This window comes from Hippopotamus amphibius, chromosome 17, assembly GCF_030028045.1.
Source record: "Hippopotamus amphibius kiboko isolate mHipAmp2 chromosome 17, mHipAmp2.hap2, whole genome shotgun sequence".
Lineage (NCBI taxonomy): Eukaryota > Metazoa > Chordata > Mammalia > Artiodactyla > Hippopotamidae > Hippopotamus > Hippopotamus amphibius.
Window position 1 is genome coordinate 317,197 of NC_080202.1, and position 18,476 is coordinate 335,672.

An 18,476-nucleotide genomic window follows, 5' to 3' on the forward strand; every position below is an offset into this window, starting at 1 on the left:
TCGCCCCGGCTCCGCCCGCGCCGCCGCGCCTCGCTGGGCGGGACGTCACGCGGCCGCCGCCGCCCAATGGCGGGGCGAGGGGGCGGGGCCCCGGCAGCCCCGCCCGCCGGCAGCCCGAGCCCGTGGCGGGGGGTGGGGAGCGGCGGCAGCGGGCGGGCCGGCCGGCGGCGTCCAGCGCATGCGCAGGGCGCTCCGGCGGCGATGACGTAGCCCCGCCGCGGCCCCAGCGACCCGCGAGCGCAGCGCGGGCGGCGCCCGCCTCCCCGGTCGCGCGGCTCCGCTTTGTCCCGGGCCCAGCCCTCGGACCCCCGCGCCGCGCTGGCGTCGTCCTCGTCCCCGCCGGCGCCCCGGCCCGAGCCGGACGGCGAGGCCATGGACGCGGAGCTTGTGGTGACACCGCCGGGCTGCGCGCACCTGGGCGGCTTCAAGGTGGACAACTGGAGGCAGAACCTGCGCGCCATCTACCAGTGCTTCGTGTGGAGCGGCTCGGCGGAGGCCCGCAAGCGCAAGGTGCGCCCCGGGGCGGCCGCCGCCCCCGCCCGGGCCCGCGGGGGTCGCCTCTCCCGGGGCTGCCGCGCGGGGCGTGTCCTGGGCAGCCTTGGGGGGTGGGGCGCGAGGACGGGGGGCCGCCCGCGCCGTGCGAGGCCCTCGCTGTTCTGGGCGGCGCCTGAGGGCTCCCGGGCCGGGGGCGCGCGGTCAGCCGGGGTCACCGGGAAGTGGGGACCGCCGTCGCGCGCTCAGGGTCCGCGGGGACGCCTGCTCCCCCCCCTCAGCGCGGGCCGTTCCCGGGCCCAGGGTCTTCAGGGACCCCCGGCCCTCCCCCCACCCCAGCGCGGGCCGTCCCCGGGCCCAGGGTCTGCAGAGACCCCCGGCCCTCCACCCACCTCAGCGCGGGCCATCCCCGGGCGCAGGGTCTGCAGGGAACCCCGGCCCTTCCCCCACCTCAGCGCAGAGCGTCCCCGGGCGCAGGGTCTGCAGGGACCCCCGGCCCTCCCCCCACTTGAGCTCAGGCCGTCCCCGGGCGCAGGGTCTGCAGGGACCCCCGGCCCTCCCCCACCCCAGCGCGGGCCGTCCCCGGGCGCAGGGTGGGCGCGGATGCTCCAGGACGCCCCCCCGCCCCCGAGCCGCGGGCCCCGCCGCTAGGAGGCGCGTGCTCTCGGGCAGACCTGGGCGGGCGGGCTCACCTGTAGCTGCGCAGGAGCGTCTGGAAGCAGGTGGGACTGGGGCGCCTCCTGGAGGCGCCGAGGGAACGGGACTCCGTGCCCTGTTCTCCGGGTGTAGTGGCCGCCTGAGCGACTAGGCTGATTCGTGATTTGGAAATCAGAAAACGACGTCACTCCCCTCCTCTCACCTGAAAACGCTGTTTTTACGGCGTAACGCGATTTTGCGGGTCGCAGCCTGAGGGCAGGCGCAGTGTTAGGCAGTGTCCATCTTGAGTAGAGTTTTCTTAAAGTTTATTTCTATTTTATTTTATTATTGTGAATTTTTGCTTGGCAGCGTTGGGTCTTCCTTGCTCTGTACAGGCATTCTCTGCTTGTGGAGAGCGGGGGCTACTTTTTGTTGCAGCGCACAGGACTTCCTACTGCTGTGGCCTCTGGTTGCCAAGCACAGGCTCCAGGCCCTCGCAGGCGTCAGTAGTTGCGGCTCCCGGGCTTCGTTGCTCTGCTGCAGGAGGGATCTTCCCAGACCAGGAATAGAACCTGTGTTGCCTGCGTGAGGAGGTGGATCCCCCCCTTTTTTTTTTAAGAACTTTTATTGAGACATACAATAAACTGCATATATTTAAAGCGTACAATTTGATTTTTTTCTTATTAGTAATGTATATATGGCAATCCCAATCTCCCAGTTCATCCCACTCCACCTCCTCACCCCCACCCCACAGGCGGATTCTTAACCACTGTGCCACCAGGGAAGTCCCAAGTGACAGTTCTTTATGGGAAGACTAACATGCTGAGCATGTAGAGAGTGTTAAGCACCAGTTTGTTTTTTTTTAATCAGTATTGGTGTTGGGAAGCACTGCCTTTTAGGGTGAACTAAATGAACTAAAATCAGAGATGAAACAGATTTCTACTGGGATGGGAGTGAGGTTCTTGTTGATGGAATTGTGTTGTTAAATCACTTGGTTGTTACTGTTCTTCAGTCGGTAATCGTTTCTCACTGCTCCACTGTGTTGGTTAAGAGTATGTGAGTCTGGCTAATAAACAGATGAAAAGGTGCTCAACATCACTAATCATTAGAGAAATGCAAGTCAAAGCCACAATCAGGTATCACCTCACACAGGTCAGAATGGCCATCATCAAAAAAATCTAGAAACAATAAATGCTGGAGAGGGTGCGGAGAAAAGGAAACCCTCCTGCACTGTTGGTGGGAATGTAAGTTGGTACAGCCACTATGGAAGACAGTATGGAGGTTCCTTAAAAAACTAAAAATAGAACTACCATATGATCCAGCAATCCCACTACTGGCCACATGCCCAGAGAAAACCATAATCCCAAAAGAAACATGTACCACAATGTTCATTGCAGCACTATTTACAATAGCCAGGACATGGAAGCAACCTGAATGCCCATCAACAGATGGATGGATAAAGATGTGGCATGTATATACAATGGAATATTACTCAGTCATAAAAAGGGATGAAATTGAGTTATTTGTAGTGAGGTGGATGGACCTAGAGTCTGTCATACAGAGTGAAGTAAGCCAGAAAGAGAAAAATAAATACCGTATGGTAACTCATATATATGTAATCTAAAAAAATGGTTCTGATGAACCCAGTGGCAGGGCAAGAATAAAGATGCAGATGTAGAGAATGGACTTGAGGACATGGGGTGGGGGGGCGCGAAGGGGAAGCTGGGATGAAGTGAGAGAGTAGCATTGACATATATACACTACTAAATGTAAAATAGATAGCTAGTGGGAAGCTGCTGCATAACATAGGGAGATGAACTCCATGATTGGTGATGATGTAGAGGGCTGGGATAGGGAGGGTGGGAGGGAGTCACAGGAGGAAGGAGATATGGGGATATATGTGTGAATACAGCTGATTCACTTTGTTGTACGGCAGAAACTGGTGCAACAGCGTGAAGCAATTATACTCCAATAAAGAAATTTAAAAAAATAAAAAAAGAATAAACTTTGTGATGAATAAAGAAAATGTATGTACACATAACTGAAAATTATTCAGCCATTAAAAAAAAAAGGAAATCCTGTCATCTGCTACAACATGGATGGATCTTGGGGGTGTTACGCTAAGTGAAATTGAGACAGGAGGGAAATGGGCAGGTCACAACCTGTAAAAGACTATGACGTACTCTGGCTAGAACCAGCTAGGCCCAAGGCGGTGGAAGAGTTGACTTCCAGTAGACCTTGCCTCTCATTATTTGCTCTTTGTGGTGCATTAGCATATGCTAAACCACACACACACAGGCCCAGGAGCGTTCTGAGGCTCACCACAAAAGGCCAAAAAGTGGGCAAGTGGTCCAGTTCCTGGAAATCCCTGCCCCTTCCCCAAAAGAGTTGGAAAAATCCCCCCACTTGTTAGCCTATGCGATTACCTACCCCATGAGAACTCCGCAGCTCAGGGCCCCTGCCTTCTGAGACGGCCCACACTCTGCCTGTGGAGTGCGTATCTCCCAGAATAAACTTGCTTTCACTTAACACACACACACAGAAGAGTATATGGGGTTGAGTAGGGAACCCCTGCCCTTTTACTCTCTCCCTCTTTGTCCCCCCCCCCCCCATAATTTTTAACATTGCTTAAAGAGTCAAATGTTGCCCATCACTAACTTGGCCGAATTTCTTGAAGAATGAATCACTTTTGGTTTTTTTTGGTTATGTATGGCTTGGATTAATTTTTTTTTTTTTTTTTTTTAATGTGGCACACAGGCTTAGTTGCTCCGAGGCATGTGGGATCTTCCTGGAGCAGGGATCAAACCTCTGTCTCCTGCATTGGCAGGCGAATTCTTAACCACTGCGCCACCTAGGAAGCCCTTGGATTAATTTTTTAACGTCAGTTGCTTAGTTTGAAAGCTGTTGAACTACGTCTGTATTATTTACTAGTAATAACTTGAGCTACCTACAGACAAGAAATGGTGTATCTTTTTCAGAACTGGGATCTGTCATGCTGCAGTGCCTTATGGTCATATCCCAGCAGTGAATCCTTGTGTCCTCCATCCGTTATTCCCTGAGTGTTGGGGGGTCCTGTGCATTTCTAGAACCCCAGTGGTCCAGCCAAGCAGGCGTTGGTTTGAGAATTGGTAAACAGTGAATAATGCATGTTTTGGCAGTTTGCAGAGGTTTCTCAGCAGATGTGTAGACTTAGCAGTATGGTTTTAACACTAGGAAGTTGCCTATAAAATACTTAAACCTAAGTGAAACTTCTTTGAGGTTGCTCAGAGAAGCTACAATGGTTATGATTCTTGTATCCAAACTGATTCTTCTTTTGGGGGGCAGAGTGAGAAGAGCGTGATCAGATTTGATAATTTTCTCAGTGGAAAAATGTTCCCCAATCAAGGACTCAGAGCTTCTGTGCGTTTCTGGCATGTGTCTTACTCCTTGACAGTTTGTGTGTGAAAATGGAAAGGGCAATGAAGACAACAGGAATTTTCAGTTCTGGTTATTATGACTTAACCCAGTCAGTGTTATATTTTGAATATACAGACATTTTGGGGGACAGGTAATGTTTTTTAAATAATCATTTCTCTCTTCTTGAATGGTTTCTTTGATTCTAAAATTTTCCAGCAGCTTGTCCTCAAAAACACAGAGCCCTTTTTGTAGCTGTAGTATATATTTTTACCAAAATTCTTCACCACAAGTGAAGAAGCATTGGCACTTCTGGGCCATTACTGATTCTGGTTTAATTTGAACAGTAATCTGGAGGCCTGGAAATCATCTTGGAGCCTTCTCGGCACAAAATTTGGGGACTAAAGCAACCCTTTGGGTAGAAAATCTCTGAGAAGTCTTTGCTTGAGAGAAGGGATTGTCTCTGGAGGCTCTCAGGTCAGAAGTCAGACCTTGCCTGCTCCAACATTTTTCCTGTTTCTACATTTGTGGTCTTAACACTACTGTTTAAAGAACTGTGGGCACCCTTTGGAGGAAAGTGGGCTGATTCCATAGTTTTTTTAGACCTTCCATTTTCTCTTCAGTCAAGAGTCAACTGACTCTTTTTTTCTTTTTTATTGAAGTATAGTTGATTTACAATGTTGTGCCAACGTCTTCTGTACAGCAGAGTGATTCAGTTATACACATATATACATTCTTTTAAAATATTTTTTTCCATTATGGTTTATCCCAGGAGATTCAATATAGTTCCCTGTGCCATACAGTAGAACCTTGTTGTTTATTTTATAAAAGTTTGCATCTATCAACCCCAAACTCCCAGTCCATCTTCCCCGCCCCCAGGGCAACCACAAGTCTGATCTCTATGTCTGTGAGTCTGTTTTGTAGATAGGTTCATTGGTGCTGTATTTTAGATTCCACATATAAGTCATGTCATACAGTATTTGTCTGTTTGTGACTTACTTCACTTAGTATGATAATCTCTAGTTGTATACACGTTGCTGCAAATGACTATTTCATTCTTTTTTTGTGGCCGAGTAGTATTCCATTGGATATACGTACCACATCTTCTTTATCCATTCATCTGTTGGTGGACATTTAGGCTGTTTCCATGTCTTGGCTATTGTGAATAGTGCTGCTATGAACATAGGGGTGCATGTATCTTAAAAAAAATTTAATTTATTGGCTGCATTGGGTCTTTGTTGCTGCGCGTGGGCTTTCTCTAGTTGCAATGTGGGGGTGGGGGGGCTACTCTTTGTTGCAGTGCCCGGGCCTCTCAATGCAGTGGCTTCTCTTGTTGTGGAGCACCGGCTCTAGGCGCTTTGGCTTCAGTAGTTGCAGCACGTGGGCTCAGTATTTGTGGCTCGCGGGCTGTAGAGCACAGGTTTAGTAGCTGTGGCGCACGGGCTTAGTTGCTCCGCAGCATGTGGGATCTTCCCGGACCAGGGATTGAACCTGTGTCTCCTGCCTTGGCAGGCGGATTCTTAACCATTGCGCCAGCAGGAAAGTCTCAGGATGTGTCCATTTTTTAAAGTAAACATTTTTCCTTTTTGAAACTTCTTGCTTTGAGGTATTGACTTTTGCTTTATTTATTGATGAATTGCATCATTCAGATCACTACACAGCAGAGTATTGCCGCATTCATAGTAAGCAGGGGACCCAGGCCATTCCAAGTAAAAGATCTCAAATGAAAAAAGTTTTTCTTTTGAGGTAATTGTAGATTGACCCCCTGTTGTGAAAAATAGCAGAGGACCTTTCCCCGGTTTCCCCGGGTGGTAACATCTAGCAAAACGAATACATGGGTGCAGCCATGTGTCAACATCAGTACAATCCACCCTTTTTATTCCTGTTTCACTAGTTTTCACTTGTGCTTATTTGTGTGTGTGTATTTTGTACTATGCATATTAATAGTAGAGTAGTTTTAGATTTACAGAAAAGTTATCAAAAATAATAGAGAGGTCCTCCACCAAGTGGGGAACGCGGGGAGGGTTGGGGGGGAATGAATTGGGAGACTGAGATTGCCATATATACATTACTAATAAGAAAAAAAATACCAAATTGTATACTCTAAATATGTGCAGTTTATTGTATGTTAACTGTATCTCAATGAAAGTTCTTAAAACAAAAATAATAGAGAGGTCCTGTATCAACCCCCCATGTCCCCGGTTGCTAATTTTTTACATTTCTGTGGTACATTTTGTCACAACTAGTGGCTAAGTTGATACATTGTTATTAACTAAAGCTCGTATTTTTTCAGTTCTGATTAGTTTTCGTCCCATGACCCCCTCCGGGATCCCGCCTAAGATTTAGTCTGCATCTTCTCAGGCTCCTCTGGATTCTGACAGGTTCTCAGAAGTGCCTGGTGTTTGATGACCCGAGCGGTTTTGAGGAGTGTTTGTGGAGTATTGCTCAGATGTTTTGTAGGATGTCCCTTGATTTGGGTTTGTCTGATATTTTCCTTATGGTTCACAACTGTGGCTCCAGGTTTGGGAAGGAAGCCCAAGCCTTTATTTATTCATTTTATTTACTTATTTTTTTAAATATAAATATTTACCTCTTGGCTGCGTTGGGTCTTTGTTGGTGCGCGCAGGCTTTCTCTAGTTGCAGAGAGTGGGGGCTGCTCTTTGTTGCTGTGCGTCAGCTTCTCATTGCGGTGGCTTCTCGTTGCGGAGCAAGGGCTCTAGATGCGCAGGTTTCAGTAGTTGCAGCACCTGGGCTCAGTAGTTGTGGCTCGCAGGCTCTACAGCAGAGGGTTGGTGGTCGTGGCGCGCGGGCTTAGCTGCTCTGTGGCACGTGGGTTCTTACTGGACCAGGGATGGAACCCGTGTCCCCGGCATTGGCAGGCGGGTTCTTAACCACTGCACCACCAGGGAAGTCCCCGAGGCTTTATTTATTAAGGTCTGCACTTTGTGTGGCAGGTGCAGGTGAGAAGCATCTACCACCATGAGCTTTACACAACACCTCACGTCCTCAACCCGGAGGTTCACCCGCTCAGCCCTCCCCAGGCCTTTCATCCCTGGCTGGGGTCCCCTCGTGGCTGTACCTGATGTGTCTCAGTCACCTCGCACTTCTGGTCTCCACACGGCATCTGCTGAAGCGCTCCAGTGCTGGAATTGTTTTCCTGGGTCTGGATTTGCTGGTTGCAGGCTTGGGGCGAGAATTCATCCAATTCAGAGAGGCTGTCAGACCTGAGTCGGGTCCTCTGGAGAGATCTGAAGCAGTGCTGGCTCTTCCCTGAAGGTTCTGCTGCCTTGAGCACCCAGACAGAGGAGGCAGGTGTCAAGCAGATGTTCAGAAGCAGGAATAAGTGAATGCCATTTCCAGGGACCAAGGTGACCTGCCCCACAGACATGTTTCTCGCCTCGCCTTAACCTTGGCAGCACCTGCAGCAGAGGGCGTGTCAGTCACTCTCATCCTCTGTTAGCAGTTTTGGGGGTAAAGTGGGAGCAGAGGGTAAATGAGGCTCTAGGGTGATCCCATGGCTCCCTGTGGGCACTTGTAATTGACAGGGGAGGTGATCAGAAATTTAAATTAAGGGACTCAGAGGCGAGGCAGTAGGTCCCTGGGGGGTGGGGGTGGGTTGCCTTAGCCTTGCTTCTGCCCAGGTGTGTGGCCTTCAGCCTTGGGTGGGCGCACATCTCTTGGGCTCACTTGTTTCTCATTTACGATAATACTACTTTGTATTTACATCGCATTTTGCATTTTCTCACGTAATTTCACTTGGTTTTGGAACTCACGGTGCACTTTTTAGGTGGCTTTGGCAGTTAAGTCTCCTGACCTGTCTGGGATCACTGATTAAATGCCTTGTTTGGGTCTTGAGATTAGGTCAGTCTGACTGAAGTTTATGCTCCGGCTAAATTATTTGGGCATGTTTTCCAGCGCCCCCAAATATCCTCCAGTCTCAGCCGACGCCAACTGGATGTCACACAAATCAGACTCAGTCCGACTCTGTCGACCTGGAGTTAGTGTCCAGTCCCACGGATCGAGGGCTCAGTGCCATGGCACGCCCCCCCTTCAGACACCAGTCACAAGACTGTGCTCTCCTCCTCGGCCCCACAAAGCTCAGGGAAGCGTTTACTTACGTTTACCCATTTGTTATAAAGGTTATTATGAAGAATACAGGTGAGCAGCCAGGTGAAGAGGTATGGGGGGTGAGGTCTGGGGGGCGCTGAGCAAAGGAGCTTCTGTCCCAGTGGAGTTGGGGTGCATCACCCCCAGCACAGTGATGCATTCACCTATGCAGAAGCTCTCTGAGCTGCCAGGGTTTTTACGGGGGCTTTATTATATAGTCACAACGAATAGGCAGTGATTAAATCATGACAGGTGGGATTGATTAAATCATAGGCTGTTGAGAGATGGGGGATGGAGCTAAACATCAGAAACGAAAAGATTGTGTGGAAAAGGAATTCACATTAGTTCACAGGTGTAGCAGGTCCGTGCTGGTAAGAAAGAAGCAGCAGTGCGATTGTGTTAGCAGCTGAGTGTAGTCAGTACAGTAGCCGAGCCTATTTGCCTCTGATGGATGCAGCGCAGTCCTCTTGGTAATGAGGTATTAGAAACATTGTTACAGGGAAAGAAGTTACCTGTGATGAAAGTCGGGCTCATACTGCAGGGTAGTTCTTTAAAAGCAAAGTTATAAAACAATGAGATAACTAATACTTTATATTAAACATCCCTTTCCTCATGCCTATGTGAGGGTAGGCTCTCCACTGCACGGCAAGTCTTGCATATAATATTCTACACGTATTTTTTTGTATATGTATGGAAGAAAATCCACATACAAGTGGACCCTTGCAGTTCTAGCTTGTGTTGTTGAAGAGTCAGCTGCAGGTTTATCTGGATTCATCTGTTTTTCCTTTTGGGGTTGTTAAGTTTGGTTAAGGTGGTGTTGGCCAGAGTTCTCTGTTGCAAAAGGTAACCTTTTCCTTTTTTCATTAACAAAGTAATCTCTGAGTGATACTTTGAAACTATCCAATACCCCAGTATACACACAGGTGCACAAATACTTTGATGTATTTTTTTTTAATTGTGAAATTCTCACAAATACTAACCACTTTAAATACACACCAACTTGGACTTGGCAGTGTTGTATGAGCTCAAGCTGCCTCTGTTAGGCTTCTGCTCCCTCCAGCCCCAGTAGCCTCTGATCTCTGTTCTGTCTCTGGATGTGTCCGTTCTGGGTATTTCACATACACAGAAGGTGACTTTTTGTGTCTGGCTTCTCTCACTTAGCACATTTTGAGGTTCATCAATGTTGTAGCATGAGTCAGTACCTTTTTTTTTTTATTGCTGAGTGGTCCTACGTTGTGTGGATACACCGTATTTTGTGTACCCATTCACCCATTTATGGGGATTGAGGCTGTTTTCACCTTTTAACTATTGTGATGACCCAATTTTTTTTTTACCCCCATATATTTTTTTTGGTCTGAATCAGTTATTATGATGATGATTATAAAATAAAGGCTTTGTAATCTTGTCTTTCCTACTACTGTAGACGGAATCCTCCTATGAAGAGGACAGTGCAGTGTGTGTTTGTATAATGTCAATTTCAGAGTGGACTTTGGGTTTCTCTTTTTGTTCACTGTGTAATCCATTCTTTTTGTTACTCATTTTTGTGCTGAAATCGGGCCAAAATTGCCCAGCGGGAATTCCGTAAGCTGGCTGCCGTTCTTCCTCAGGCCAGTCAGTGTTGGAGTCAGTGGCTTGTAAGAGGTGCCGTTCGTTTTCTTTTTTTTTTAAATAATAGGTTTTAAAATTTATTTATTTATTGGATTTATTTATTGTTTTTATTGGCTGTGTTAGGTCTTCGTTGCTGCACACGGGGTTTCTCTAGTTGCGGCAAGTGGGGGCTACTCTTCATTGTGGTGCACGGGCTCCTCATTGTGGTGGCTTCTCTTATTGCAGAGCACGGACTCCAGGTGCATGGGCTTCAGTAGTTGTGACACATGGGCTCAATAGTTGTGGCTGGCTCATGGGCTCTAGACCGCAGGCTCAGTAGTTGTGGTGCACGGGCTTAGTTGCTCCTCGGCATGTGGTATCTTCCTGGGGCAGGGCTCGAACCGTGTCCCCTGCATTGGCAGGCAGATTCTTAACCACTGCGCCACGTAAGAAGTCCTTGTATTCATTTTTATTTGAGAAGCACCAATTAATTCCAGCATCATTTATGCCTGGGGTGTGTGGCAAGTCCTTGGTGTTTATGGAAAATAGGTTTCATGCTTGGGACTACTTGTCAGTGGAGCCCTAGTTGTAAAATCTGATTCACGGCCTTAGAATGAGTCCTGAGCATGGGTTTTATTTGTGTCAAATTATGTGCGTGCTTATATCTGCGGCTTTCGTTCCCTGATCTGTTTCAGGATATGACCAGTTTCTTTGCTCCTGGTTGTAGCCCATCTGCTCTGTTTAATTCCTGTAGTTCTTTTCTTATGCAGCTAGAATTCTTGAAGGCTTTTTTCTTTAGGCAGGTTTTTCCTTTGTGAAGTTCTGTAAAATAATAGGTGATACAGATTTGCATTTGAAATTCAGGGCTTAATTTTGATTTGTTTTTAAAACCTTTGTATGTTTTAAGGGGAAATAATGATGTGTTAAAACTGTGTACTTATCCTGTGTTTATATTTTCAGGATAACGCTAGTCTTGAATTTTTTTCTTGAATTATATAAATGGAATTGGATTCCCTGTTAAGTTCATAGAGAAATTTTTATAAAACCCTGATCATGTGTTTAATATATCCTGAGTAGTAAAAATAAGGAACACCTCTTAATCTTTTCTTTACATTTGTAGCTGTAGTGAACAGTAAACAGATTCCAGAAACCTGTTCCTGACAGTATTTATATAAAAGGAAAATTTTAAATAAACACAGGGCACTAGGAAGCATCTTTTATTACACATCAAGTAACCATTATGTAATTTAAAAATTTCTCTGTGTTCCTGAGAACAGTTACTTCCTTAGATTGATCATTGGAAGAATAAATAGATGATACAACTCATGTTTCTCATGTGCAGCATTTTATTTATGTACAGTATTTATTTCCCTGCGCTGGGTCTTAGTTGCAGCATGCAGGATCTAGTTCCCCGACCAGCCAGTGATTGAACCCAGGCCCCCTGTGTTGGGAACTCGGAATCGTAGCCGCTGCACCACCAGGGAAGTCCCTTTGCAGCATTTTTGAAAAGTCTTTCCAGTGAACCTCCTGCTCCTGTGGAATTGCCCTGGAGCAGGGGTTCCTGCTGGTGGGGGTGGGTTAGGGTTACGGTGGAGGCCAGGGATGCTGCTGGACGTCCTGTCACCCACAGCACCCCTGTGCCACCCGTGCATGCACAGGGATCCCCTGTGCTTGAGGCCTGCATTGGGGCTCGACCTTGTGGGGTTCACAGAGATAACCTCTTCCTGGTGTCAAAAAATGGGAAGTAGCCATTGAGAGCAACTCTTAGTCAAGAAGAAATGCTGTGGTGATGATCAGCGTTGCCTTTGGGCACGGAGGTAAGTCGTACTGGGAGCTGCAAGATCAGCCTGGGCATGAGGTGCTTGTGCGGCTGTGCTTCCAGAACGAGGGCTTGTTGGCCTGTGGTTGCCGGTGAGGCTTTGTGTTTCTCAGGGTGAGCACCTGGCGTCGAGGAGCTTTGTGATCTGGCCGCCGTGTGTGCCCGTTGCCAGCTGGTCTGCTCTGTCCTCAGACCTGTGCTGCAGCCTCAGGGCTCTTGTCTTGGGGGAGCAGCCATGCACCCTCCCCCAGCACACCGGCACCACTTCTACCTCTTCCAGAGGTTGGGGGAGTTACTCATGTCTCTGTGCAGCTTTCCCTGGTGGAAGAACGGTGACTCAAGTTTTATGTGAATAGAGGTTTAGGACTAGTGCCCAGGCCTTGCCCTCCATTGAGGGGGGATGGTCAGGCCTGGCCACGGGCCGGCTCCTGCGTTGGTCTTGTGTGTGCAGAGTGAGGTTTGGAGGGGCTGCTTCTGACTAAGTGGGGGAGTGTGGACTCGTGGGGGCAGGAGGTCCTAGTCCACGTGCCAGCCGTGTGGCGGCCAGCAGACATACCTCAGAAGGGCTCACGGCCTTCCTCGTGGCTGGTGGTGAGGACTGAATGGCATGACTGATCCGATACCCGGCGCCCGTGTCTGTGTCCCATTCGTGCTGCCCTCCTTTGTTTTCTGGGCCCTTTCTGTTTCAACCTTCCCTCCAGGCCGTGTTCACCTTTTACCTCCCTTCACCCCAGGCTCCCTGCACCCCCATCAGAGCAAGACGGTCCTGTGGTGTCACCTCAAAGGCTGGGAGTTCAAGTTGGTGACCTGTAGGGGTTCACGGTTAACACTGGTGTAATTGTTGTGCTGGGCGTTCTTGGGTGATTTGGGTGGATGAGAACAGTTTGCTGCAGTGCTCATAGTAGCCGAGGTTAAGACTTTAGGCATCTGTGGTCTAGTTCTCAGCCACAGACTGTTCTTTTTCTTGTTTCTGTGTATTGCTTTGATTCATATCCATCTCAGTTGATCGATTGATTATAGATTTGCTGTGGTCTTGGAACCTGGAATATCAAACCTGAAATGATGTGCGGGTTAAGAGTGACCTGGGGGTGGGGCCCAGTCGGACATGGAAGGACCTCGACGGCTCCTGGAGCTCCATACACTTTGAGTGGCTTCGGGTTGGTGACTGAAATGGGGCCAAGGTCTCTTACATGGAGCCAGTTCTGAGCTAGATGACCTACATGCCTTTTGGGGCAGTTGACAGGATTAGCTAGATGACCTTTTAGGTAGTGAGACCTTGAGAGGAAATCCGAGCTTTCGCTTCCTCCCGAGCTGTGCCTGTTGGGATCGCCTGGCTCTGGTGTTCTGAGAACCCTGGTTTCTAAGTCTCTTTTCTGAATTTCAGGCGAAGTCGTGCGTGTGTCACGTGTGTGGCGTCCACCTGAACCGGCTGCACTCCTGTCTCCACTGCGTCTTCTTTGGTTGTTTCACGAAGAAGCACATTCACGAGCATGCCAAGTCGAAAAGGCATAACCTGGGTAAGGCCCTGTGACCCCTCCTGGGCTTTGGGCTCACCTCCCCGACTCTTGCTCTGTAAACCTGACCTCCCACTCTTCCAGGGGTCCACCTTCATCTGGAATAGCTTGTGCGCTCCTTGCGGAACTCCAGCAGGGAGAGGAAACTGAACCCTCAAGGGTCACGTGCACAGCTTGCCTGAGATTACATAAAGTCGTGTAACCCTAGGTGATAACTTTCCTTGAAAAGTGCATTTTCTGTAACGGAACATCAGAGACTCGTCTTTCCCTCTGAAAAGCATGGTTAGGTATTAGATCAGGCAGAAATGTGCACAGGTCTTAAATGCAGCTTTAGGTTATTGGTGTCAGCGTGGAGTGGGGGTACTGGGTGAATTCATTGCTTTCTGTAACGGGTTTACATTGTTGTCAGTGTTTGAGGAGAGGCTGGCATTGAGGTGCGCTTCCACTTCGTATGATTCAGACGGTGGTGCCTTCTGGAAGTTACGTGAAGCTAAGTTTTGCTCTTGGCTTTATTTTCCGACTGTTGTCACTAAATATTTCTCTCCTTGAAAATTGTGTTTTCTTTCAAATGATGGTGAGGTTGTTAGGATACCTGTAAGAAAATCACTTTCAAAAGGTCTAGACCACAGGCCCTTTTCTAGAATATAACTTTCCTTATTTATTTATTTGTTTATTGCGTTGGGTCTTCTTTGCTGCATGTGGGCTTTCTCTAGTTGTAGCAAGCGGGGCTACTCTTCATTGTGGTACGCAGGCTCCTCCCTGCGGTGGCTTCTCTTATTGTGGAGCATGGGCTCTACACGCCCAGACTTCAGTAGTTGCGGCACACAGGCTCAATAATTGTGGCTCACGGGCTCTAGACCGTAGGCACAATCTGCAGCATGTGGGATCTTCCTGGAGCAGGGATGGAACCCGTGTCCCTTGCATTGGCAGGCAGATTCTTAACCACTGCACCACCAGGGAAGTCCTAGAACACAACTTGATGTGGCCTAGCCTTCTAGTGAAAGATAACCTTAGGCCTCTTAAGTAGTAGAGGTGGCGTTGTCTGAACTTGGCCATCTCTGGAGGTCATGCGCGTTTGTAGCTGAGAGCTTGCAGCCAGTGCTGGGCGCTCCGCCTGGGGCAAGGGGCTCGGTGGCCTGTTTGGAAGGAGAGCTGGCTGCGCTGATGGTGCTTCCTGGGCTGGGGGGGCGTGGCTCCTGACGGGCCGGCATGGGCAATCCCGCCTCACCCCAGGGACCAGAGGGGAAGGCTGATGGGGCGGGTGGCTGGCGGAGTGCTGTGGTGTGGGGTTAATGTAGATCTTTGTGCGTAATACCACCTGGTTCTCAGACCAGACCCGCTTAGGCTCCTCTCACACCTGGGCTGTGGTTCTGTGTGGTTAAAAAGGTTACGGGAAATTGGAAACACGTTTGCACTTAAAAAGACGGAAGAATCTTACTGTTACCCAGCATCTTCTACAAAAGTCATATGAGAGATCTGTGTTTATTCATTTTATCAACATGATCGATAAACTCTGCCTCTACTTTTGCTAGAGTGAGTGAGCTTTAGAAAGTTTTCGTTGAGACGAAACCACAGAATGGGAGCAGGGCGCAGCTCTTCGCTGTGTTAGAGCCCAGGAGTTCCTTGCAGGCTGTGGATGAGTGCGTGTGTATCTGTGTGCGTGTGTGGGTGTGTGTGTGTGTGTGGGTGTGTGTGCGTGTGGGTGTGTGTTAACGAAGCTAAAGGTTGGCTTTCTGTGTCCAGATTGGGGGTGGGGTGTGCGGGAGAGGGCGCCCCCAGGAGGAAAGCTGCTGGCCCAGCCCTGCACCATGCATCTCGAGCTGCAAACCCCCCCCCCCCGCCCCACCCCGTTGCATTTTGCAGACGCAGTTCAGTAGAGCAGCCTGATGTTTGAGGCTGAGGAACCATGATCCCCGGCCTGAGTCCTGCCTCCAGGAGCCTCTGCAGGGTGACACTGGGGCCCGACGTGGGTCATTAGAGGAAGTTCTCCCTGGGCTGGTGGTTCCCCATCGGAGGGGCCTGCAGGGCCCACAGTGAGTCTTGTCTGAATGTCTGCTTTTTTGCGCGTGGTCCATTTAAGACAAGGACATCGGTAGCTGTGGGGTCATTGCCGGCGGCCTCGTGGCGGGATGCGGCTTCTGCTCCGCTGTCCGGCCCGCCCTGTGGCACTGCTGGGTGTAACGTGGCAGAACTGGCCCCCAGGAGGAGGGACCTGTCCGGACCCTGCCGGTGGGTTTGCTGTGCAGGGCCATGTGAGCATCCAGGTCACCGAGTAAGATGTGGGTTTGTGCTTCTTCGCTTCATCCAGGTTTTTGTTTGCTTTTGAGTCATGGGGGCCCTTGGATGTTGCCCGTATGAGCCACGGAGGCTGTAAAAGGAGCCTTTAGCTTTGTGCCTGCCCCTGGGGGGAGCCATTTTAGTTTCCCCAGAGGCCGCGTATGTCTGGGGGCTGGAGGGGGATCCGCTCTCCTCTGAGTGGGGGACACTTCCTTCCCTTCCATCTCAAGGTCCTCCTGTGGCCGAAGGGAAGGGGGCCCGCCCCGTGCGGTGCCTGTTGGCTGGGGGTTCCTGAGGGAGGGGGCTGACAGCCTCCACTCTTACTGGGAGTGTCTCGCCCACATCCAGGCAGCTGGGTTCCTAGGCAGTTGGCCCTCCATTTCCCTGGGTTCTGCACCTGCAGATCCAGCCAACCTTGGATCAAAAAACAAATTCCAGAAAGTTTCAGAAAGCAAAACTTGAATTTGTCTTGTCCAGGCAACTAGTTTCATGGGATTTACATTGTGTTAGGTATTATAAGCAACCCAGAGGTGATCTGAAGTGTGCGGGAGGATGTAGATTGTATGCAGGTGGCACTCTGTTTTCTGCTAGGGGGCTTGCGCATCCTTGGGTTCTGGCGTCCGCAGGTGTCCTGGAACAGCCCCCCTTGGGTACCGTGGGACCACTGACGGTACTCAGCCTTTTGTCCTGATGCAGTCAAGGCTTTGTCCGTAGAATAGTTATCTTGACTGTGAAATAATTTTCCAGAGATACTACCTTGATTGTAGGTGTTGCTTCGGGTTTTGAATTCCATATTGAGGTGAAATTCACAGAACACACAATAAACCATTTCAATCAGTACAGTTCAGTGCATTTAGTCATTTGTTGTGTTGTGTAACCACCATATTTCTTTGTTTTCAAAACTTTTTCGTCTCTTTGAAGAATACCTGTCTCTGTTAACTGATCCTCCCCGGCCCCTGGCAATCACTGATCTGCCTTCAGTCTGTGATTTGCCTCTCCTGAATATTTCTTATAAAAGGAATCATACAACACGTGGCCTTTTAAAGTGTCTGCTTCTATCTCACGGCAGGTTTTCAAGATTCATGAAGTGTCAGTTCTTCATTTCTTTCCTTTTTTTAAAATTTATTTATTGGCTGCGTTGGGTCTTCATTTCTGCATGCAGGCTTCCTCTATTTGTGGCGAATGCGTGGGCTTCTCATTGCCGTGGCTTCTCTTGTTGTGGAGCACGGGCTCCAGGCATGCAGGCTTCAGTAGTTTGCAGCATGTGGGCTAAGTAGTCGTGGCTTGTAGGCTCTAGAGCGCAGGCTCAGTAGTTGTGGCGCATGGGCTTAGTTGCTCTGTGGCATGTGGGATCTTCCCAGACCAGGGATCAAACACATGTCCTCTGCATTGGCAGGTGGATTCTTAACCACTGCACCACCAGGAAAGTCCCAGTTCTTCATTTCTTTGTGGTTGAATAACATTCCTTAGTGTGGATATTCCAGAGTTTGTCTATACAGTCATTCACTGGTAGACTTTTGGGTTTCCACCTTTCGCTTTCATGAATAATGCTGCTATAAAAATGCATGTGTGAATTTTGTTTTCATTTCCTTTAGATACCGGCACACCTCAGAGATACTGTGGGTTCAGTTCCAGACCACCTCAATAAAGAGAGTCACACAAATTTTTTGGTTTCCCACTGAATATCAAAGTCGTGTTTACACTACACTGTAGTTTGTTAAGTGTGCAATAGTGGCATTTCTCTGCAGTTGTTCATGCTTTTTTGGTGTCAAACTAAGAACGCATTGACACATCTGAGGGGGTAAATGCTTCCCCGTTTTCGTCTAAGAGTTTACACTGTTAGCTGTGACTTAGGTTGCTGACCATATGGAGTCAGTTTTTGTGTGGGGGGTGGGGCAAGCCTGCTCCTCATGTCCAGTGGCCCCAGCGCACTCTGTGCCCCCCCCACCGGCTGGTCCCCCACGCACCATGCGGGAAGCAGGCTTGTCTGCGGACGCGGGGCCTCCCTCTGCCCTCGCTGTGAACCTGTGGGTTTCTCGTTGAATCCCGCTGCTTCCCTGAACGTGTCCCCTGTCCCCGCCGTGAGCTGCCTGTGCCAGCTCTCTCTGGTCCCCGGGGCAGGAGTGACACTGCTGAGGAGCAGGTGGAGCTCGGGGCACCCGGCGTTGGTCTCCAAAACAGCCTCCACGCAGACTTGCAGAGACTTGGCTGGAATGTTGTTGGTTTTTAGGGAGGGGCAGGGGTAGGCCTGGGATTCTGAAATTGCTACTCTTGAGTTTTGATAAATCTGCTTTAGATCGACTGCAGTATCGCCGACCTGTGTCTTTGTAACTTAAGTCGTGAAATGTGATAAAAGCTGTGACTTGTTATGACGTTAACATTTACCAGGGGGTGTGTGCTGCTTAGTTGTTTGTGTGAAGTTAGTTCCCATGCAGACCTGTGAGATGGCAGTGCCATTGCTGTCACCGTCATGTTGCAGGGGATGTGGGTGAGCTCAGAGGTGTGCAGCTGGCAAGTGGCAGAGCTGGGCTTGTGCTCTGATGTCACTTGGTGGATCTGAGCCTAGGGGATTCTTTTTAATTATTAAATTGAGCGAGTTCCTTCCAGGTGCTCTGAGGACTTTCTCTTGTTCGTCTTCATGACAAAGTAAC

General features: G+C 49.4%; 1 protein-coding gene across 6 annotated transcripts in view; it reads left to right on the forward strand.

Moving 5' to 3' along the window:
- The first annotated feature begins 212 nt into the window (after positions 1–212).
- USP22 (ubiquitin specific peptidase 22) overlaps positions 213–18,476 on the forward strand; it is a 31,007-nt gene continuing 12,743 nt past the window's right edge. For 2 of the 6 annotated variants that reach the window (XM_057715184.1, XM_057715185.1), the window contains exons 1-2: positions 213–510; positions 13,419–13,551. In XM_057715184.1, the coding sequence (XP_057571167.1) occupies positions 373–510; positions 13,419–13,551 (271 nt within the window). In that variant the 5' untranslated portion in view covers positions 213–372. Of the gene's footprint in view, positions 511–13,418; positions 13,552–15,441; positions 15,582–18,476 lie in introns of those variants that run through there. The other 4 variants (XM_057715180.1, XM_057715182.1, XR_009049963.1 and 1 more) reach the window with 3 other exon arrangements.